The sequence below is a fragment of the Scomber scombrus genome, chromosome 20, assembly GCF_963691925.1.
Source record: "Scomber scombrus chromosome 20, fScoSco1.1, whole genome shotgun sequence".
Taxonomy (NCBI): Eukaryota; Metazoa; Chordata; class Actinopteri; order Scombriformes; family Scombridae; genus Scomber; species Scomber scombrus.
In genome coordinates this window covers 6,658,176-6,681,565 of record NC_084989.1, presented here as the reverse complement: position 1 = coordinate 6,681,565, position 23,390 = coordinate 6,658,176, and the positions used below count along the sequence as shown (strand labels likewise).

Here is a 23,390-nt window from a genome sequence, read left to right as displayed (position 1 = left end):
TTGTTACATCAGCCATTACTCTTCCATCTGATTATCGAGGCTGTGTTCAAAGGCTACACGGTGATTGATGATGATGAGATTTCAAGTTGCCCCACTTAAATGTGGACTGTGCTATTCTGTCTTGTCTGCTGATATAACACTACAGTCACTCAGCCTACACTCTGTCCATGTAAGCATTGATATTTGCCGTCCTGTTTTCCACAAAGAAAGAAAGAAAGAAAAAGTGCTGTGCTTCCTTTTGGCAAGAAACAACAGTTTGTTTGGGAAACTTTAAAAAAGTTCTTGCTGCGTCTTTATTTTTTTCCTGTACATCTGTGAGCATAATTTGTGGTGTACTGACATGTAAAAAAGAAGAAAAAAAATTGCTGAAAAAGAAGAGCGAGAAAAAGTGAGAGTGAGATAAAGAGAGAGCTTAGAACAGAAGGATGTGAGGGGCTTGGAGAGTCCAGGGGAAGGGAGAGGACTCATTTACTGTGCACCCCACTGAGAGCCATAAACCCACCCACCCACCCTCCTGCTCTCTCTCTCCCTCTCTCTCGCTCTCTCTTTCCTCCCATCCCTGCATCCTCTGCTCGCTGTAACTAGGCAACGCTGGCTTGAAACGATTCAGATGGTAGAGGCAGGCCCATCAAAGGCAAAGACAGACAGCCTGGGCCTTGCTATCTTTTTTTTCTTCTTCCTTTCTATCGCTCTATTGCTCTGCTTCTCCCACCTGCTTGTACACTACGCCGTGCTAATTGCTGCTGAGTCTTACCAAGCCTGATAAAGTAGTGCCAATGTATTACACGGAGCACTACTAAAGAGGACAATGAATGCCTTTTTATGCAGTGTGCACACCTTAACTCAATGCTTCACTGATGGAGAAGGGAAGTCATTTTTTTCAGGGTGAAATGACAGAGATTAAAGTAGGAAAAACATCAAATTTTACAGTTTGAATTAATGTGTGGGAGCTGAGTGTGACTGTGGACACACTGGGGGACAGCAATTATGGTAAAAAATGGGTGGACAGACAGCAGGGCGCTGGCACATAGGGGGGAAATGGCCAATTAGAGGAAAAAAATAAGGAGATTTAAAAATAAAGAAATGAGACAGGAACAAGAGTTATGAGTAGCATGTGCATTACAAAGTTACATTACATATATGTACACATTCAGATTACGCTTCATTCCTGGCATCGTAGTTAACATGAGGGTAATAAAGATGCATGTGTCATTATAACAGACATGTAATGCTTAAAAAGGCAACATGACCCCCTCTGTGTTCCTCTCCTGCCACTGACCATCTGTCCCTGCAGAACACGATCCACGCACCACACGTGGGGATCTACATGAGTTACGTCTGTGAGAAAAGTCTGAAAATATCACTGTGTCTGCAGGGAGGGAGAGAGCATGAGTTCAAGTTCTAATTAGCTTTATTAGGCAAAAATGTCACAACAACAATATTGCCAAAGCATCAAAATAGCATTAACATAACATTAAGATTGACATATATTCACTAAATATTGTATACATATATGTATGTACAGTATATCCTATGCTAAATTAGTTTGTGTGTGTGTGTATGTGTTGGTCATTCGCCGTCCCTCAGGTTGCAGCATGTTATTGGGCAGCAAAATAAGCCCTGTCTCCTTCTCCTAAGAGTATTTTTTAATTATGAGAGGTCATTAAGCTCTTTGAAATCAAAAATTTTAGAGCATGTTTTATACTGTGGGAGGAAGTGCATCTCTGTCTCAGCCTGCCGAAAAATGACCACATATTGTGTTTTCTATTGGTTGCCATTATTTTATTTTGTGGGTATTTGTTTGAGATGTGTCTCTGCTTTCTATCTCTGACAGTACAGAAATATTCTGCCAATTCATAATCTCTTTTTACGGTCAGATGACATTCTAATCTACTTTGGCTTTTAGTTTCGTCTTTCCAACATTCAATGATATTCCTATTGCTGTACAAGCTGAGATGTAAAGGAATTAAACCAGAAAAATTGCTGCTATCCTCAAACACTCTTTTCTCATTGCTTCTATCCTTAAACACTCTTTTCTCAGCTCTTCTGAATACAGCTGCTTCTGTGCCTATAGACAAAACAGTGCTTTCTGGCCCTTAAAGGTTAAGATACACAAATATTAAGACAAGTGTTTGCCAGTTAAAGCTTTGATTGCCCTATGATGCATTAGCCTGACACCACCCTGTATCGTCCCCTCACAACTACTTCTTTAATCTCTCTCTCTTTCTCTCTCTCTCTCTCTCTTTCTCTTGCTGTGTGTGTGAGATTCATCCGGTGTCAAGCTGTGGAAGGAGCCGAGGATGACAGGAAGGCCATCTGTGCCAAGCTCTGTCATACTCTGTCTGTGTTGACATTTCCACACACGACGAGTACACACACGCAAATACTGGCACACACACACATGCCCACTTATACAAATAAACACTCTGGAATAACAACAGCTTTTTATCAATGATGCATAAAACCACTGCTACACACACACATGTACCATAGATATTTGAATAGTTGACACAGGTTGACAACCTCTCACATTATCCATGCTGGGATGGTTTCAGTATACCCTCAAAGATCAAGTGTAGCATTTGCTGCGCCATAATCACACTGAGGCAAGTCATTTCAATGAACCATTATGTCCAGTCTAACTGCCTGTTGTTGACTGTATCGTCTGTCAGGTGTTATGGCGCCATGTGGGCCCAGGTCAGTTCCAACAGCCAATCAGCAGTGATGGTAATTAGCTCTGCACCTGCTCACCGAAACACCACGAGCAAATGCAGTGGTACCATTGGATGGATGCATGCTAAATTAGCCCTGACACCACACAAACTGCATCACAATGATCTATCCAAGCTTCATGTGTTTTTCTATAGGGGGGAGCTGCATGTGATTCAAGTTAACCATATGAAAAAGCCCACGTGTTAAAGCACATGTTGGTGTTCATTTGTGGAGGTGTGAGTTTGTTAATGTGTATATTTGTGTCAGTTTCCTTTTGTAAAATGATAAAATATTCCAATAGATTTTTAAACACAATGCCTCCTTTAAAAAATATAGATTTCCTTTAAAAAATATAGATTTCCTTTAAAAGATATAGATTTCCTTTAAAAAATATAGATTTTAATGTGAAGAAACTGTTTGAGTTCATCCTGTGACTTACATGTTCCTGTTTGAACTAATATATGAATCTTCATCCACACATAGCTGTTTTTATGTAGCGAGTCCAGCAGCAGCAGCTGTAGGGCTGATGTCATGTCAAAAGAATGAATGTGTGAATCTGCACATTTCCGCCTCCGTGTACAGTATTTTCTTTCCTTCAGACAGTTTGAAACTTTAGAAAAGGAAAAAATGGAGCAGACAATTTATTTTTTTCTTAAGTCAGGTTAAACCACAAAACAGAGACACATTCATCCTATTCTATCGTTACAATCAACCACAGTTGTCACACTGTTCCTGTATGTACAGTTGGTCCGGTTAACCACACCAATCTGTTAACCACATATTGGTGCCATCGGCTTAATTTAGGGCTTAGGTGCCTGGCACGAGGGCATCACCACATTGGGTTAATGGGGGTGAGAGAAAGAGCTGCTTGTCTACTTTCTCATCCAGATCTACCTGCCTGATCCAGGATTTAACAGATGACTTTTAGGCAACCAGTACCTACAAGCTACCCACACTGTCTGTTTCACTTGGTCAGAATTGGCTCTAAAGTAATAAATACAAAGCTTGAGGTCAAACACGGTCGCAAAAATAACCCCTCTGTCCTCTTAGCTCAAAAGCAACACATAGTCTTCTCTATCGTTTCACAACACAAATTTGTCGGTAATGTGAGTGACCTCCTAACAGCTGTGCCCAAATGATCTCTTAAGCCGCCAAACACCACATCTAATTGCCACCGAATCCCGTTCCCAAGCGTGCACGTAGCTGAAAAAGCATCACTTCAGCGAGCAAACTGACAGATTGCATTATGTAAGCTGATTTCTGATTACACTATTCAAGAGCACAAGTGGGAATTTACTTAGACGCTAAACAGAAGGGCATTCACTGTGTTTTGTTCTCTTCCTGCATCCAAGAAGCAACACAATCTAAACAAACTGGATCTGGGGAATGAAGTCCAAACGATGAGGTGAAGGCTTGGATCACTGAGTCTACTGGCATTCCCACGCTGTACTACTCGGCCATCTTGCCAAAGCCTAAGCTTAACACTTAGACAGCAAAGAACCAAAACAAACAAAGAGGTTAAACAATTTTACAGTACAAATCCCTGAGGTTGTTTTTTTTTTCTCTGAAGCAGTGTCAGCCTTCTCCAACCATCAGAGAGGGGGAGCTAAAATATTCAGAATAATGAGGGGAAGCCCTTTTCCAAGCTCTTCTTAGTCCCAGTAGAGAGGACTGATTTCAAACACACATATTAATAGCTGTTATGAACATGGATGGACCTCAACCTTATAAAAACATATAATCTACTGTTCATCTCCAAAATGTCAAATTGTGATCAATTTGAGGGAAAGAAAACATCCTTTCCATGTTGCAGTGTTTCCGATACATTCATTCAGTAGCAGCGTGTCATGGAGGAAAAACAGCTGATTCATTTAGTTAAAATGAGGATTCATCACTATGACACATCCTCATTTACTCCAAAAATGTAAATGAGGTGGCAGCTGGATGGAGTGGTAACATCTGACCTTCAGTATACAGCTTGGATAGGGGGAAAAAAGAAGAAAAAGAAAGAGAAGAGAAGAGAGAAAAGAATAGATTTAGCCAGCTAATGTAAGTTTTGATGTATTTTACAGTTAAATAGTCTTTTGCTATGTTTTATTAAAATTGGTTATATCCACAACTAATTATTAATGTTACGAATTATACAATTATAGCCTACAAAGTCATTTTTGTTCATTTTTGGACATTTTAAACTAAAATATTACAATTTCCCTCTAAAACTGTGGGTATATATTATGTATATAAAATGTAAATAAAGATATTCTTTAGTTTGCTGTTTACTCTGACTGCTGACATATTGCAACACCCAGGCACAAAAAAACCCTTCAGCCCCCGCTGCTGAAACAAATCTTCGGGGAAACACTGTGTTGACTTCTTTTTATCACTCTTCTTCCTATTCCTGGTATTAAGCACAATGGCAGCATTATTTGTTTTTACAAATATAGACTGTCAACTGTTGAACTTGACTGTGAATCATGAACCCAAGTGATCAGCCACAGTCACGCTCCACTATGATCCCCAAACACAAGGCATCACTTTGAAATGATTTCAGGATTAGTGTGAAGCGCGGGTAGCTGGAACAACTCGACAGCTCCAAACAGAGATACGTTCTCTTATTTGAATGAATGTTCCCCGTCAGTGATTCACAGCCTTCATCCCTTCTCTTCATCAGACGTGGCAGCGGACCATTACATTACAACATCTATTTCTCGGGAGACAGCGGCGCTACGAGTGAACGCGCGAGCAGGTGATTTGGGAGCTGTGGATGCATCTTCCCACATGCAGCAGAATGAGATCGTCACAGGCAATTTCATTTTCATTAACACGTAGTAGAATCAGTTGATTTGTTTTTACAATAGAAGCTGCTCCCTCTGAAATGATTGGTTATTCCTTCTGGGGGGGGGGTGATTGCTGGATTTTGCGAGCCAAAGATGAGATGGGGTAAAATAGATGTATTGTTTTGGGAGATGGTTGAGAGTCACTTAACCTGATATGATTTACAATCTCACAAACAACCGTAACCTCTTCTGCTATCTACTATTCAATGCTTTTTTTTGCATAATGGGTTTGCAGACAAGTGCAGACACAGCCATGAACACAAATACAACCTGACGTGGTAAATAGCAGACAGGTAGTACAACCAAAGGTATCCACACTGAAGTAAGACCTGGCCGTGGAGCGAAGCATTCCGGTCTCATACACCTGCACAGTTCATATAAATGCAGCTGATAAAGCTAAGTGCAACGAGAAGAGAGGAAATCATAGCAGAGAGGCTGAGTGTTTAGAGGAACCATTCACGACTGAGCCAAACATTTCATCTCCAGCGTTATTGGCCTCGCTTCAGTCAAATAATAGCTTTACGGCCATTACACCGCGTTCCAAATTATTATGCAAATGATATTTTTCTCAGATTTTCCTAAATAGTCAATGAGAATGACAGTCAGTATAATTTTCAAGTCATCAACCGTTAGTGTATAACTCGAATTTTATTGAACAAACATCCCAATGATAACAGTATTTTTTTCAAAAATAAAAAACTCAAAATGCACTGTTCCAAATTATTATGCACCACAGTTTCAAAACATTTTATAGGTTGTAAAGAACTGAAAATGGTCATTTGTTGAATTTGCAGCATTAGGAGGTCATAATTACTGAAATCAAAATCTATTTCAATAAAAAAAACCATCTTAACAGGCCAAGTTACATGTTAACATAGGACCCCTTCTGTGATATCACCTTCACAATTCTTGCATCCATTGAACTTGTGAGTTTCTTGACAGTTTCTGCTTGAATGTCTTTGCAGGATGTCAGAATAGCCTCCCAGAGCTGCTGTTTTGATGTGAACTGCCTCCAACCCTCATAGATCTTTTGCTTGAGGATGCTCCAAAGGTTCTCAATAGGGTTGAGGTCTGGGGAGGATGGGGGCCACACCATGAGTTTCTTTCCTTTTATGCCCATAGCAGCCAGTGACACAGAGGTATTCTTTGCAGCATGAGATGGTGCATTGTCATGCATGAAGATGATTTTGCTACGGAAGGCACGGTTCTTCTTTTTGTACCATGGAAGAAAGTGGTCAGTCAGAAACTCTACATACTTTGCCGAGGTCATTTTCACACCTTCAGGGACCCTAAAGGGGCCTACCAGCTCTCTCCCCATGATTCCGGCCAAAAACATGACTCCCCCACCTCCTTGTTGACGTCGCAGCCTTGTTGGGACATGGTGGCCATTCACCAACCATCCACTACTCCATCCATCTGGACCATCCAGGGTTGCACGGCACTCATCAGTAAACAAGACTGTTTGAAAATTAGTCTTCATGTAGTTCTGGGCCCACTGCAACCGTTTCTGCTTGTGAGCATTGGTTAAGGGTGGCCAAATAGAAGGTTTATGCACAACTGCAAGCCTCTGGAGGATCCTACACCTTGAGGTTCGTGGGACTCCAGACGCACCAGCAGCTTCAAATATCTGTTTGCTGCTTCGTAATGGCATTTTAGCAGCTGCTCTCTTGATCCGATGAATTTGTCTGATAGAAATCTTCCTCATTATGCCTTTATCTGCACGAACCCGTCTGTGCTCTGAATCAGCCACAAACCTCTTCACAGTACGATGATCACGCTTAAGTTGTCGTGAAATATCTAATGTTTTCATACCTTGTCCAAGGCATTGCACTATTTGACGCTTTTCGGCAGCAGAGAGATCCTTTTTCTTTCCCATATTGCTTGAAACCTGTTGCCTGCTTAATAAAGTGGAACGTCCTTCTTAAATAGTTTTCCTTTAATTGGGCTCACCTGGCAAACTAATTATCACAGGTGTCTGAGATTGATTTCAGTGATCCATACAGCCCTGAGACACAATACCATCCATGAGTTTAATTGAAAAATGAAAAATGAAATGTTTATGACACTTAAAACCAATTTGCATAATAATTTGGAACGCGGTGTATTTGACACCTAGACAGCATTTTTTATGGCTTTATTCAGACATGATAGGTCATTTACAAAAAAAAAAGCCAGATGCTTGAGCCAAATGTGGCACCTGCTATGTGAGGTGGAGCTGTGTTATTGATGGAAAACGGCAGCAGGTTGAAAAGTTCAAGTTTTCTCTTATTTTTCTCGTATTTAGCTGTTGACGCCTTTATTAATGAACATCTTGAGCGTGACGAACATTTAGTACATAACTTGTTTGAAATCCAATTTGCTCACATGCTTTAGAGTTTTCCTGGATCTTCATTTATTAATGCATGAAAGGATGAAAAGGAACACAGCTGACTTGGTTCATACTGTGGTTGAACAAGTTCTTCTTCACCTCTTTTGCCCTGGTTACACCGTGTGGGTGGAAATCCTATTTTTAGATCTATTTGACGTTGCTTGAGTCCCCCCGCCCCCCCCAAGTCTATTTCACTAACTTTACTGTGTTTGAGCACAAGAGATGATACATAAATAAGAAATGTATTGCAGTGATTTATTTATGAAGCATGCAGGAGAATGCTGTCACCTAAATCTCAATCTAAATGTGTACAAAACTCAAGCTTTTTTTCACTTCGCCGTCAATCAAAACAGCATAGTATCATATAGCGCACATCTAGGTCAACTTGTCTGGAATTCATACTTCGGAGACTCCCCAGGCTCATCAACCAGGCATGAATAATCCATGTCCAGATTTCAATTAGCCTGCAAGCAAGACTCATCAATATGTGTGTGTGCATGTGCGTGCGTGTGTGTGTGTGTGAGTGTGTCTGCGCGCTCCAGAAATAACTAACTTTAACACCGATGAGACAGAGACAAATGCTGAGCCTGGAGCCATTGCTCATTTACAGATGTCTGTGTTAAGTAAAACCCAAACAGGGTGAGAGATCCATCTGTTTCGTCTTCATCCCGTTCTCTGTTGTTTCTGAGCATCATGAGCGGCCTCGGTTTATCTTTACTTAGCGATGCTGTGTGGCGATAGCACAATATAATGCCCTCTGATCGAATTAGGATAAAAATAGCTCGGCTGTTGGTTTGGAAGCTCTGGGAATTGCAAAGAATGTCCCTTTCTCCATTGAGCGCTGCAGTGTTGAGCTTCATGACTTCCATGTGTGATGAGCTTTAATCTTCATCTTTGAGCATCACACACCTCCGTCATCCTCTCCTCCTCATCTTCCAGAACGAGCCTTCTTCTTCTGCATCCCGACTTAAAATCTCCATCTCAGCAAGAGTCTTTTCAGACAGCTTATTTCTCTCAAGAGAAGATAAAGGACAGAGTTGTTTTTTTGATTTTCTACCAAAAATATAAACACAGCAGATCACTCAGTTGAAAATATGTGTGTGATCAAGAAAAGAAGCGATTATTCTGCATTTTCTTTCTATTTAAATGACAAAATATGATGCTATTCATTGTTTTGAGTAGAGCCCGACAGATATATCAGTCATATCAGTCAGCTGACATTATCGGCCGATATTGACATATCACAGATACATTGGTATCGGCGAATATGTTGTCCGATATGTGCCGAAGTCATATAGGCAGCATTTCATGTATATTTGATTCTTTTTCTTAATTCAAATTTTATATATATGTACATGTTTTTTTTTGTTTTATGTGTTTTTTATTTAGTTAGTTTCGCTAGTTATAGTTATTTATAATTATTAAATTCCCTTTGAACTTTACTGTTTCAGTGCACTGATGCCATTTTATGCAATAAAGGTTAATGATAAATGGTAAAACATCATGCCTTCATTACATATCTTCTCACAAGTGTTTTTAAGGGATCATTACAAAAAAAGTATATTCATGTACATAATTCTTTATATATAAAATTATCGGAATTTTTTAACTCCTTAATATCAGTATCGGCATCAGCCCCAAAAATCCAGTATCGGTCGGTCCCTAGTTGTTAGATTGTGATTGTTTTAATAAAAGTGTCAAAAGGTATTTTATGCCTTGTGAAGCCATGCTGAAACCTTTATACCCACTAACATCCAATATCTACAAGAGCCACCTTTCATAGACTTTAGAAAACACTTTCTATCTAACTTCTTATACATTTTTTATATATCAAACACAGAGTGGAAAGCATCTTAACTGTGGCATCTGCTCAGAAATGAGACACTAGCCGGGGAGAGAGAGGGAGTATTTCACAAGTGATTTCCGCCCCCTTCCTTTGAGAATCAATTACTTAACCTTTTTGTTGAGAACAGCTGTAAAACTTAACTACCCTTAACGCCTGTGTAATCTTTATATTCTAGTCAAAGACAAGTGATGGGCTTGACCCAGAGAGACCTGTCTCATGGTATTGGCGTGTACTTACAACTAGATATACATGCTGTGAAGTAAAATCTATGTAGCATGACAGACTGACAACAAAAAGGCATAAATGGAGATAAAGAAGCTGTCGGGGAGAAGCATAAATCTGATGAGAACACACAGAGGAACGTATAGAGAGCAAATCACTACATCATTACACTGCTGATTTATGCAAGGGGTCATTTCTCATATCTATTCAACGCTCATATGTTCACTGACCACTGTGTGTGTTTAGTTTGTGCACATGTAATGTAAAGTGTGTGAGTGGTGTGTTTGGTCACCGCAGTCAGCAGTTTTCATGGCTCATTTTGTCTTTTTTTTTTTCTCGCCTTTTCAACGCAGCCGAGGTCACACACATTAAAACACTCAAATTAATGCAGAGTCACGAAACACGCAGTTTAAAAAATTTTCTTATTTGTTCTGTTAAAGCCAAATCAAATAAAAGTGAGAAACTACAAGAGCTAGTTTAAACACCGGAGCGTCTATTTCCTCACTCTTTCATAGGACAGATATCCAATCTCTCCGCACCGCATGATTTCCATATTTACTGTTCGCAAAGTCAAGATTACAACCAGATCTTTACTATAGGGAGGCTCGGGCACGGTGGCCTATATGTAACTTTCCCATGTCCTCATTTCGCCTGGACCGAGCTGTGGCGGGGATATGTGCAGGAGTCTGCCTCTGGAATGCAATTAGAGGTCTGGTGACAGGGTCAAAGGGTCGTTACTTAAAGACTTGCTTCCTTAGCTTAGGACAAATACTAAAAAAAAACAGCTATTTAATGATCACATTTATCCTAAAAGAAACAATTCACAAGATTTTGAACCAGTTGATGAGAGAAGAATTAACCTTTAGACTAACCTCCTGTTACATGCACTGACTACAAGGATATGTTAACTAGTATGTTAAGCTGATATTTGCCTGTCAGTCAACACTCAATACCAGTGAGTCGGTGAATGTTCATACCTAATATAACTGAAAGCTCCAACTAAAAACTGCAATGAGACTTATCAAAAGAAACTTCTCACTAACCTACAAACCCTTTATCAAGAGGTCATGATGAGACTTTTAGTATTAAATGATGATCTGAAATAAATCCTGTCTCATGGGTTCATTAATACTAATTTTGGAACCTTTTTCTGGCATGAAAGGGTTCAAAAATGATGAACTGATTGTTCCAAATGTGGGTGACTATCAAAACAATCATATCACTGACACAAGAAACCAAACTGGATTAAATCTCTAGTGTGTCTGGCTCACCTGGAAAAGGTGGTTCTAACATCTGATTGTCCCTGTGGAGGTATTTCAGGTACGCCCAACTAGTAGGAGACCTCAGGGCAAAGCCAGAGCATGCTGGAGGGATTATATATCTCACCATGCTTTGGAATGTCTAGAGGCTGCTACTACAGTGACCCAGGTGACAGGAAATGGATGGATTGACGGATGGGTGGACAGATGGACTCAAAATGTCTATATTTCAGCAGCTTCAGTCCAAAAAGAAAGCACCAATATACGATCCGTCTTCAAAACCCATCCTGGTGAAGTCACCCATTCCACAACGAAAACAGAGCTCCTGAAGGAGGCACAGCTCAGAGGCCTGAGGCATTCCTGATTACTCACTCTAGGGAGCCTAATCATGACAGAGAGGAGTACAGTGAGGTCGACTGGCCCTTTTTTTTGCGGCGCATCATTTCCACTGAGCAACATAGCTTTGGGAAGAAACCTGTCGTGTCAGAGAAAGTGAGACAGACATGGTTCCAAGTGGCATTTTGACCTGTTTTTGGCTGACATCGTTCCATCCTGTGAAGGGCTGTTTGTACTCAATAAGAATCCAATCTTAGAGGATGCAATGCCAAGGTGGGTGTTATGCTACGACCTGTGTGGCGTTTATTTTCTCCAGCATTACAGGTAATTGTCTGTCTTGTATTCCCTCCTTGTCTCTCTCCTTCCTATTTCTTTGCTAATTACTGGCATTTAGATTTTTTTTGTATCAAGAATACTTAATTAGACACTTAAGATTTCATTATACCCTGACGAAAATGATACAAAAATTGTGCACTAGAGAATCTCATTAAGGTTCTGTGATGTTGGATAAAAGGTTGTATTTGTTTTGGGGAAAATAACTAGTCTTCAATCTGCTGGGACACTCTCTAAAACCTCCCAACAGGCCATCCACTCAAATGTACAGTCGAGTGTGACTGTGCTGTGGTGTTAATGGAAAGCTGAAATGTGTTGCTGTACATTTCCTATCCAACTCCCCGGAGGAAGTAGATGAACCTCCACCACCATTGCCATAAACACCGTCCGTCATTCTCACAACACCTCCCACTATAATACAGATTCACACTCACCCTTCTATACACTGTCACCACCTCACACACACACACGCACACACACACAAGCGCATTCACATACAGACACGTGGTCGAGATGACACAAGCTTGAGATCCTACATTGAGTCACTCCTGCATCAGCAGACTCATTCAAACTGCCTTCGGGACTTTTGTAAGAAAAAACGAAGACGACGTCCAAGCTGATCAGACAGGGATTCCCCTTTTTCTTTTCCTTTTGAGTAAAAGAGCCCAGCAAGGGATAAAAAAAGCTTGACCACAGATGGCCAAATTACCAGGTTTTATCCTATGCAGCACCAACCTGTAAGCTCTTAATAATAAGGATGGAAGTTAACAGAAACATATGATCATTTCCCACAGCAGACCTGCAGCGAATGGTACCCTGACACCCCAGTTTGGACAATTACAATCTACTACAATCTTAAGGTTGATTTCCAATATGAGCTAGATCAGTGGCTCCCAATTTGAAGGGGTCTTTTAAGGGGTTTTAATCGGTCTCCAGCAAAAAGAGGAATGATTTATTTTCACCAAGAACCACAATGACATAATTTATTACTATTTTGGCCATTGCTTTCATACATTTCCTTTAATAAAACATCTTAAGAGAAAAAAATCTCATCAGGTGGGGGGTCCCTAGTGTAATTTGTGTCAGTTTAGGGGTCCTTGACGTGAAAAAGTTAGAGAACCACTGCTCTAGATCCAATAAAAGGGAAACCTACTGTAGTTAGTGCTGGAGCGGGTGGGTGGGTCCTTTGCACAGATGTTGCAAGCTCTCATTATCTGTTAATACCAGCCTAACTCTTCAGAGGACAATAAATCACCGTCTTCAGCTACTTTGCAACATAATAACAAACATTGTGTAAATTGGCAGCCTGTGTGTTGGCGTTACTATTATTTAAATCGCATTCAGCCTCGTCAGTCATGAGGAATAAGCCATGTCTGTATCTTACCGTCTATATTTTCTCTGTCGCTGATGTGCTGGAGGTTGCAGCCTGTGTCCTCCCGGCTCAGCTCAGGCTCTGGCCGATAGGGCTCCAGCCTGGAGTGGTTGTTCCTCCGGTGTTTGGGGCTCGACGACACGCAGCAAGAGGTCGTATTCCCCATGGTGAAAGAAGGTTGTTGCGATATTCCTCGCAAGACACTTTAAAAAAAATCTCTAGCCTTCTCCTTGCTCTTAACGTTACTACAAGAGAGAGAGAAAACGGGGCGGTAACGCAGATAGACAAGACCTGGTGCAAAACTACAAACTGGCCCCGGTATCCGTTAGCGTTACACGCCCTTCCCCTAGTCTAAAATAGGCTTAGCTGGTCAAGCGGAGCCATTTAAAAGGCTGATAAAAAAAATAAAAATAAAAGCTAAGGTAGGATAATAAATAAGTAGAGTAACCCAACGTATGTGCCTCTATATAACTGAATTTAACAGGCTTCGTTTCACTGTCGACTCCCCCGCCTTGTGTTTCCCGTCCAAGCGTCCAGTTATCTTCTCAAACACATTGTGATACACTGTTACGTTATGGCGACATGAATGAATTTGAGGACATGATACTTTAGCTAGTCTGGGAACGATATTTTCTGCTCTCGGCGCTACATGGTTGCCGATGTACTGTAGACTGCCGCTGCTGCTACATCCGCTGCCGTGTTGCTTTCACATGCATCGCGAAAGCTCCGATATTTTAGAAACGGATCGCCACTTCTTTTTTTTAATGCGCTACCTTTGTTTTACACTCACCAAATCCTTGATGTGCACGCGTTCATAACGCAGATTCATTATATTTTAGGAGAAGAAAACAACGATACGTAGCCTACTACAGCGTTGGGAGTAATAACCTTGCACTCTGTTTGTCCTATATTAGCCTAACACAAACAAGTTGCACAGAAATGATACGTAGCAATTTAAAAAAGCGTTCTTTATTCTTTCAGTCATTGACTCCATATTCCTGCTGTTTATTTGTCATAGCGTGTTTTACCACATTGTGAATGAAAGTTCAAACATATAGCTTATCTGAATTACTACTTTTTTGGCAGCACGTAAATGGGTCTTAAAAACCCACAGCACTGTGGCTGTAATGAAAAAGGTTCCGGTTCAAGTGGGTGGGTACAACTGTGTAATAAATGGACAATTGTGACTGTCTCTTGGGGAATATAGTTAAATAAGAAAAAAAAACATGGAATACAATACAATACAATACAATACAACACAACGCAATACAATACAATACAATACAATACAATGAAACCTCTTAATGATTGAATAGGGTTGCTGGAGTCAGTCATAGACACCAATTATTAAGCTTTATAGTTAGTATAATACCAATAACCTAAGAATATATAACATATAGATTATATTCTTCTTGTTGTATCAGGTGGATGAGCTCTACTGCTGTCTAGCCCTCTTTATGACCTGTTATGGACCTAAAGATCTGTCATCTCCCTCTTACCAATTCCCCTGTTTCCCCATTTAATTATTTGATCTTGACTGATGACTGACAAATCCATAGGGGCTTTGCATTGCTTGTGACAGAGTAAAATAGCTTCTCATACTAAATCTCACTGCAGGATTAGGCCGGATCAGTAAAGGTCAACGCAAACAAAGCGGAGTCCTGAAGAATAGCCTAATCCTTTAAGATGTTCCTGGACAATGTGAGACAATGTGCACATGTTGATGCCTCAGACTATCATTAATGATGATGGAGACAAGAGGATGTGTGGTGATAGAGATGTCTTTTGAATTATTACACTGGTTGACATGCTGCATTCCATAATCAGACATGGTGCTGTAGTGCAGCCTGCTGGTACTGTAGCTGCATTGCATTTAATAAAAGAAGAAGGCTAAGACTTGTAACATCACTGCCTGCCTCAGGTGTTAAATAAACACATTTTAGATCAGAAAGATGTTTTTTCACTCAAGTGGGGTTAATATCTCTCCTGATCCTTAAATATCCCCCCCAGACATATATTAAGACAATACTCTGCTTGAAACAATAATGTGTATCTGGTAGCCAATGTTTCTTTAACACAAAAAAGTATAAATCTCATCAAAATCATTCAAATGTTTTCTTCCTCATTAGAAATTCCAGAATCTATGAATACACATACACAAATTATTGATGCTTGTTGGCCCAAGCCTTAAACTCAAATTTGTTTTAAACTTTCCACTGACAGCAGACAAATATGAAATCAGTCATCAAATGTCAAACACACATTCTGCAGAGTAAGATGTTATGTCTACCTCACATGAACTTGCTGATTCATATTTTAAAACCTCTAAAGATTTCAAAATGACACGTGGGCAAAATCCATAGTCTATTGGTACAAATCATTTCTGCTTTCATTGTAGTGTAGTCTATGGTACCAATACGCAGTTTGACCGAAAACTTTCAGCATTTCCTGTTCCCTCTTGGGGCATTCCACAGTGTAGTTTTGTCTGTATCAGGGTGGAAGTTGACTGTGTTTTGCTAAAGACTGGACAGGAATAATGTTTCACAATAGGCCCAGGTGCAGGATAAGTCACTGTGGTATTGGATTCTTTCCTCAGTTGTTTTGTTTCCATGCTGTCTCCTTAACAAATTGCACATGGGAGTGACAGAGCAGGAAATTTAACATCATTGAAACCAAACATTGAGCAGCAAATACATTTTTAAAAAGTAGTGTAGACATTTTAAGCCAGTCAACTTAAAACATGGAAAAGGATGGAAAAGGAAAACAAAATCCTATTCCCATAATCATATACTCTCTTCCAAAAACTCTCTAGAAAGTCTTTCCTTTTTTTCTTTGCTAGTCTTTCCTGCTCCCTACTGTAAGTTGGCTGACATCTTTGGCTTTTCCTTTTACAGCAGCACATTCTTAAGTATTTGTTTCATTTCAGGAACTTCATCCACTAAATCAAAGAATGGCCAATCGTTCCTTCCCTTTGAGCACGTGCACATTCCTTAGGATGTGATTTATGGAAAATGTTTTTAAATGCTCATCTTACTTCCCTCTTTTCTTCCAGCGTGTACTGCGTAATGACAGTGTGGCCTTCCCACAGCACATCTGTCATCTACGAGAGGCAACAAAAGATGTACGAGGCGAAGTATTGCTTTGCTTTACGTGTCCTCACATTAATGGAGGTACGATCAAGTTGACTCATCATCTAAAGGACAGCACACCATGTTCTGAGCACAATTCCAAGGTTGAGACTCAGCATGGTGATAATAAGCCTTACAGTATAGAACTTTTCCATCTTTCTTACAGTAGTTTTTGCAGTCCAGCCACTGCTTAACACTGAAGAATGTGCTGTATATCATATGTAGGTCTTATAGTGTGTGTGAAAACAACCAAAAGAGACTGAGAAAGTACTTTATTGAAGCAAATAAATATTGAAAATGTGTATACAACTTACAAATATAGTGTGATCATAACAAGACAATAGTAAAAGCACCAACAGAGAAGACAGTCAAAAGGCAGCATTTCTACATACAACTCATCATGTAACATTACTCTATTCAAAAATAAACATAAATAAATAACTTCTCAATTTAGCCAATTATAATAAGACGAAACAGCAAATTACTAAGTGTGTAAGTTCATAACATTTTCACAAATGTGTTTTTGTTAACTAAATATACATTTGTTCATATTAATACTTTTTTTTTTTTTTTTTTTTTACACAAATCAAGCACTGGTATTCCAAACATCCAAAAACTCAGGGTATTCCTTCTAAATAAATATGAACGCCAAAGGACAGAAGCAAGAAAAATCCTCAAAGTGATGCGCAACAGATGCTGGTAGGTCTCTACATTAAATATGAAGGAAGACGCGTGATAAATGCAGGCGGTGTTAGTTCCTTTTTGATGTGGAGTCAAATTAAATACACAGATAGAGGCCCTTATGCTCCGATTCCCTTTGAACATTTAGCTTCTGGCAGCCTGATGAAAATCTGTAGAAAAATAGACCATCACAAAGACTATCAAGTTGTGTCTTTTAATAGAGCTGAAAGACAAAACTGAGCATCAAGGAATGTAAAATGCAGTTCAGAGAAGGTGTTAGTGACATATAGAGGCAGATGAGCCTTCAGCATCTGATTCTCCATCTCTAGTAAGGCTTTGGAAGTCTGCAGGTGGTCCATATATTCCTTCCTTCAGCTGCCCAGTGCAAAAGGTCTTCGCTGATAATAACCCCAACGTGAAAAAGGGTTCTTGTTTTGGCTGTGGCAGCGCGTGGATAACTCAGAGCCAGAAACATTGACATCATCATGTAAACACATTTAACAGAAAGGACAAGGAGTGTTTTGTGTGAGCATGTGTGTGTACGCGGGTGTTTGTACGCGAGTGTGAGCGGAGTCCTCAAGCCGACCAATACGGTCCCTCCTCTCGCCGGAGGAATCACTCGGCTTTGTGTCGATAGATGTCTTTTAAGGCTCTGAGCTCCTCAATCAGAGTCTTGTTTTGATTCTCGAGCACGTCCACGCGATTCTCCAGGCATTTGACGTATTCCTTCTTCTTTCGTCGACACTCGCGGGCAGCTTCCCTAAAAGCAACAATCACAGTTTGCATGAAAAAAAAAAGGAAGCCTTGACATCTTGGCTTTTCTCCCAGATACAACAAGCAACTCATTCTGGACATGAATCAGTTTATGCCAAGGGACAAATAGAGCTCACAATTTCTCATGAGGGTGCAGCATATTCAGGAGGATTACGAGCAAAGTCGAGCATGTTTGTGATATTAGATCGTTTTGGGGAGAGGACTTCACACAATAGACCAGTGATTGATAGTAGTAAAAAATTATGCAAGAATGCAAATGAGAAAGTGGGAGTCAGCACCAGCAGTTGTTTACAGGAAACAGACTGTCAATTCAGAGCTTTCTACAGACAGCAAGCAAAAAGAGCACATTAAAAAAAAACAGAGGGTCATCAGTCTTAAAACACACATCCTCGCAGTCACTCTTCGCTCCAAACATAATGTATGTTACAGTGCAGATTATGAGCAGGCAACCTAAGAATTATCAGCTAAACGGCCTGGATGGAGGAGAATCATGCGGTGAGGTGATGATAGGTTTGTGGATCTTATCATTACGTGCAGTTATTGTCATCCACTGTCAATTGCTAGGTGGTGGTGTATTAGGCAGTGAATATGTCCACAAGAGCCAGACTGATCCAAGATTTTTAGGCCAATACCATGAAGATTTAAGCATGTATCAGAGACACTGTTCTCTGTGCTCTTCGAACGTATCTTCGGCATTCCTATACTGCAAATGTTTCTAGTGTCCCTGTCAAGCCAGCTTTTAAAATTGTAATCCTGTGAGTCACTACACTGCCAAGCTTCTACAATCAAATATATAGTGAAGACATGCAGGAAAGAGCTTCTGGTGTGACCTGGCCTTTAAGTAACAGCTGACAATCACTAACACCAATATATCTGTGGTAATCTAATAATATTGATGTGGCCAATTTATCGTCAGGGTTCTAATATCCAGGCTGATGACTGTGAGTATTCCTCTCTACCTGTTCCTCATCAGGCGGAGCTCTCTCTTTTGTACGGCGTCCCCCGTGGGTGTGTGGGAGCTGCGAGCGCTGGACTCCACCGCAGCCTGCAGGAGGCTGGAGCTGCTGTTCCGCAGCTGACAGGCAGTCAGGTCACCCGTGGAGGCTGCAGAGACACAAAAAATGTCAAACAACAGGACTGGGTTTCATCAGCTATTTGGGATATCCATCACTAAGCTTCATTGGTTCTTAGTGTGCACACATATTCGACTTAAAGTCTGCATCCACTCAAAAATGTGTTTTCCTTATTGTTATTTTGTAACAACATTTTATTGTTGTTTGACACTAGATGGCTGTTTTCACTTTCATCTGCAGAAAGTGTGTGCTCAGCTAAAACCTGAGTTTGAGCCATTTACCTACATCGAGCATGATTTGCAACATCACAACTAGTTTGGGAACCACACGTGGCCCGATATGCAATTTAAGCTTGTTATCATTCACTGGATTGTTCAGGGAGGGAGAAGGAGTAGATGTCATTAGATGTCAATTAAAGACTTTAAAAGAAAGGGAACTAGGTCATTTAATTCTTCTAAGATAAGATAAACTTTAATGTCCCAAGGGAAATTTGTCTTGAGCAAAATTGCTACACAGAGTTGCAGTCAAGCAATGCACGACAATACTTATAAATAGTCAATATAATACATGACTGGCAAGACAATGCAGAAGTACAGTAGTGCAAAAATAGCAGACACAGCAGAGTATTTTTATATATCATGAAACATGTGTGATGGGGATCTGTAAATGCCAATTCTTTGTGAATGCAGATATTACCTCATTTTTTTATAATTCATATTTTGAGTAATATTTGTTTTAGAGTAAGAAGTACACACGTAGTTCTAATGAATGATATTTGATCATTTCTACATTAGTATTTCGTAAATGTCCGCTTCGGTTACAACAGTAAGTGATAATAAAAAATACCATCTTCTTGAAAGTATAAGTGACTCATCACACATGTTCTCTTCTCTTCTTTCAACACCACCACACAGAGAAGGTCAAAGTTCAAGCTAAATCAAGGTCTTCCCAATGTAATAATCCTTGACACAAAAAGGAAATTAAATGGATGAGTGACACCTTATCCTTCTGTTCATTGCACGCTCGTGCCAGAACTTACTCACTGCCCTTCTTATCATGTGATCTGGTAAAAAAAGGGAACTGCTTATAATCACAGCATGACCGGTGACTGACGTCAGTGTGCATCTTATTCGCCGGTTTGCATTTACATGTCGCTGCTGGGGGCCTGTTCCAGGAAGAGCAGTGACGTCAACCACTGCTGCTATGTGCTTTGAGTGGGCAGAGCATTGAAGCATCTCACCGAGGGAGAAAGAGAGAGGGAGGGAGAGAGGGAGCAGTAGTGAAGGGAGAGTGAGAAATAAAAAGAGAGAGAGAGAGCATGACTGAGGATACAAGCTGCTTATCTAAGTGAGCTTGTTGCAACTGACTGTGGAAAAATGAAATATTTCAACAGCGGCTTTCTTTCATTTTACAAAAGACAGCTTGTGATATTATTTTAGGGAATTATTGAGCTTTCTGATGGGATATACCCACTGACAAATGTAAACAATGTCATGTTTGAAAAGCAAAAGCTCACAATGCTCATTCAATTTCTATTTCAGTTGTGACAAATTAAGTCTGAATTTGTCCACTTTGATTGCTGACATTAAGTATCCACTACAATGATTGAGACTAAATGAATTCTACAACTGAGCAACAAAGTGAAAAAGACACATTTTTTCTTTTTTTTGGTTTGTTTTTAGATCTGTCAATAAAAAAGAAGATATCAAAACATACCTGTTTCTGTTTCATCCCCAGTTACAGCCATACTGTATTAACTCCCAGGCTTTTTTCTCCAAGAGAGACTTGTCCCCTTCAGAGTCTTCTCTCTGACTGAAATGTTACCACAACCAACAGCCGACGCTATGTGTGCAATTTACAATTAGAGGCATTGACATCACCATGACATCATTGGCCTCCTGATGTCAACAGTATGGTTTGCTCTCTCCCTGACACAGCGCTATGAGTCAGGGGCTCTGCTGTTTGTCTTTGGGGAGGATTTTTTCTTCTACAGTTAGTGGAGACTTTCATCATTTTGGACTTTGAACAAACAAACAAAGAAAAACTATTTTTTTGTATGCCAGCAATAACATTTGTTAACACACAGTATATTTTTATCGCTATAATTCAAAAATGGTATATTTGAATTAACGTCACAGCGGGACTAGACACGTCATGATTGTTGCTTTTTAAAAGGCAGAAGCGAAGTCCTGTAATATGCAAAGCGAAGACTAATTGGTTGTCAAAGCTTGTGTAAATACATGGACCCAAATACGACCTACAGAATATAACCAAGTTATTCATGTACTCACTGTCACTGCAAAACATGAACCCTCAACTGAATCATCTCACGCTCAAAACGAAGGGAGCTGGCTCCCTCTGCAGGTGTTACAAAGCTACATGAAGCACTGACTGAACCTGTTAGTGTAACATTTGGCATATTGGATTTTTGACCAATTATGAAAACATTTTACTTGGTTCTTTCTTCTTGGTGATTTGGTTTATATTTTATCTATTTTTAGCGTGCATTTTGTAAGATATTGGCACTTTAATAGATTGTATTCACTCCTATATGCTGTTGTCCTGCCACAAAAGTCATACATACAGCACGTTTCATATAGCATTAATACATTTATGAGACTATAAAATATTTGATCAAATATATTTTATGAAATAGATATCTGACATCTCTATCAGACAACAGGATATTTGTTAGAGGAGTGGTAAGCTGTGATGACGGAAGCAGTTTCAGATGCATTTTCAGCATCTGATCCTTGGATATACGTCCTTTGTTTTGTGAGTTAGTACCTTAGCTTGTCTTTTTCCTGATGGTCCAGACTATTTAATGACAGTGGTCTGCAAATCAAGTGTTACCTGACAATGTTGGATTACTATGCATCTGCGGGACATCCACATTCTCGTTGTAGTATGGATGGGTGCCTGGCATAGACGGCAGGTTCTGTGTGACCCCAGGCTGGAACTGGACAGGACCCTCTTTAAAAAAAACAAAAACAGATATGGTAATTTCATTATACAGCCTGGTTGTGATTATGGCAACAATAAAGTATCTACTCCTCGTTTCTATTTTTATACATACCAATAATAATTAGCCTGATATAATATTCATTTATTAACTGTAAGATACAGCTGGACTACTGTTCTTTTGATGGGGAAGAAACTGGAGCACCCAAAGAAAACAACACAGACATAAGAAGAGGCTCCATGTATCCATAATACACACAAGTCTGGAAATTAGGTGTCACCTGGCAGTGTGGATACACAAAAATGCTGCTGGCAGCGCGCTGTTTCCTCATAGTAATGAAAAGTGTTTGGTGAGGGCTGTATTTGACTCCTCTCTATCTCCTCAGGCATGAAGTTCATGGGACCTCTTTGAATATACCCATCTAAGAGGGGTGAAATGATAAAAGAAAAGACAGATCAGGTTATTTACTTACATAACACTGTGGTGATTATGGCACCGATAAAGTTTATTTTATTTTATTATACATTATGCCATAATTTACTTAATGTAACCCTGTTTATTCATGTGTTAAAATACAACTTTCTAAAATACACAAGGCTAAATAAGAAGAGATAATAAATGATTCAAATGACTTCGAAATAATTACATCAACATAGCAAACAAAAACACATTTAGCAGTATATGTCAACATCGTGTTGTGTCCATTATACTTTATCTTTGTTTGTATGCATCACCTTGGGACCACTTTTCTGATGCAAGTTGTCTATTTTACACATTTGTCAATATTTCATACAAAATAATTTAGCTGTAGTGTGGAATGATCACATTTGTATATGTAGTAAGCTAAAGACCCAGCTATTTTACCCAAAGAGTTGGTGACGGCCAAAATAGAGAAACATAAGGGTCAAAGTTCTATCAGCTGTAGAAGTGGTGTTACTGTTAATAGCAGAGGTTGAAGGTGTGTAATGTACATGTGTTTTCAGACATGCTTACAGTGTTGGTTTTGGCCGGGGTGATACACAGGGACTTGTGTGTACGGCGGAGAAGCACATGGCTGATTTTTCCCTCCTCTCTTTGCTCGGTTCATCCTGACAGGCACTGATTGTGGCTACTGCTGAGTGGTGTTCAGCCTGAGATCTCCTTAGTGACTGGAGATCAACATTCTTTTCGTTCAGACCTAAATGGTTGAGATGTAACACAATGTTAGGTAAGACAATGCAAATGTATGTCAGCATATGGCAGGTAATAGAAACTTAAAGGTAAAGGATTGCAGTAAATTAATAACTTAATCAATAAAGTAAAGCAATTACTCAGACATGCTGACTCAACCAGTTACTGGAGTTTGTGACACACTCTTTTTCCATTTTTCAACAGGACATCATAAGTGCACTGTCCGCCTTATCGTGCTGGTCCACATGTGTTGGAGATATTTGTTGCGAAAGGGTTTAGCTATTGCCACATGTGTTTTTTTGACTACCAAAGTCAAC

The 23,390-nt window shown here is 39.9% G+C and overlaps 2 protein-coding genes across 4 annotated transcripts in view; both read right to left on the bottom strand.

Annotated features, from left to right (window-relative positions):
- Nucleotides 1-13,905, bottom strand: part of ccny (cyclin Y) — a 36,586-nt gene extending 22,681 nt beyond the window's left edge. For both annotated transcript variants that reach the window (XM_062441148.1, XM_062441150.1), the window contains exon 1: nucleotides 13,298-13,905. In XM_062441148.1, coding sequence (XP_062297132.1) covers nucleotides 13,298-13,451 — 154 coding nt within the window. In that variant the 5' untranslated portion in view covers nucleotides 13,452-13,905. The remainder of the gene's footprint in view (nucleotides 1-13,297) is intronic.
- A 2,765-nt stretch (nucleotides 13,906-16,670) lies between these two features.
- LOC134001944 (cAMP-responsive element modulator-like) lies at nucleotides 16,671-23,316 on the bottom strand. Of its 2 annotated transcripts, XM_062441146.1 has the most exons (6): nucleotides 23,214-23,316; nucleotides 22,897-23,080; nucleotides 22,184-22,324; nucleotides 21,795-21,914; nucleotides 18,828-18,972; nucleotides 16,671-17,854 (listed from the first exon to the last, which is right to left on the bottom strand). In XM_062441146.1, exons 2-6 carry the CDS (start codon nucleotides 22,988-22,990, stop codon nucleotides 17,710-17,712), a joined length of 645 nt encoding a protein of 214 aa, XP_062297130.1. In that variant the 5' UTR covers nucleotides 22,991-23,080; nucleotides 23,214-23,316; the 3' UTR covers nucleotides 16,671-17,709. The 2 variants fall into 2 exon arrangements, with proteins under 2 accessions (XP_062297130.1, XP_062297131.1); XM_062441147.1 differs by lacking the exons at nucleotides 22,184-22,324; nucleotides 22,897-23,080; nucleotides 23,214-23,316 and having other exon boundaries at nucleotides 20,658-21,877.
- Between the last annotated feature and the right edge of the window lie 74 nt (nucleotides 23,317-23,390).

Coding starts and splice junctions, on each gene's coding strand:
- LOC134001944 (XM_062441146.1), bottom strand. CDS start 22,990: ATGAACCGAGCAAAGAGAGGAGGGAAAAATCAGCCATGTGCTTCTCCG. Junction 18,973..21,794: donor TAGTAATCCAACATTGTCAG/GTAACACTTGAT, acceptor GTGTCTCTGCAG/CCTCCACGGGTGACCTGACT. Junction 17,855..18,827: donor CTCCGCCTGATGAGGAACAG/GTAGAGAGGAAT, acceptor TGTTGCTTTTAG/GGAAGCTGCCCGCGAGTGTC.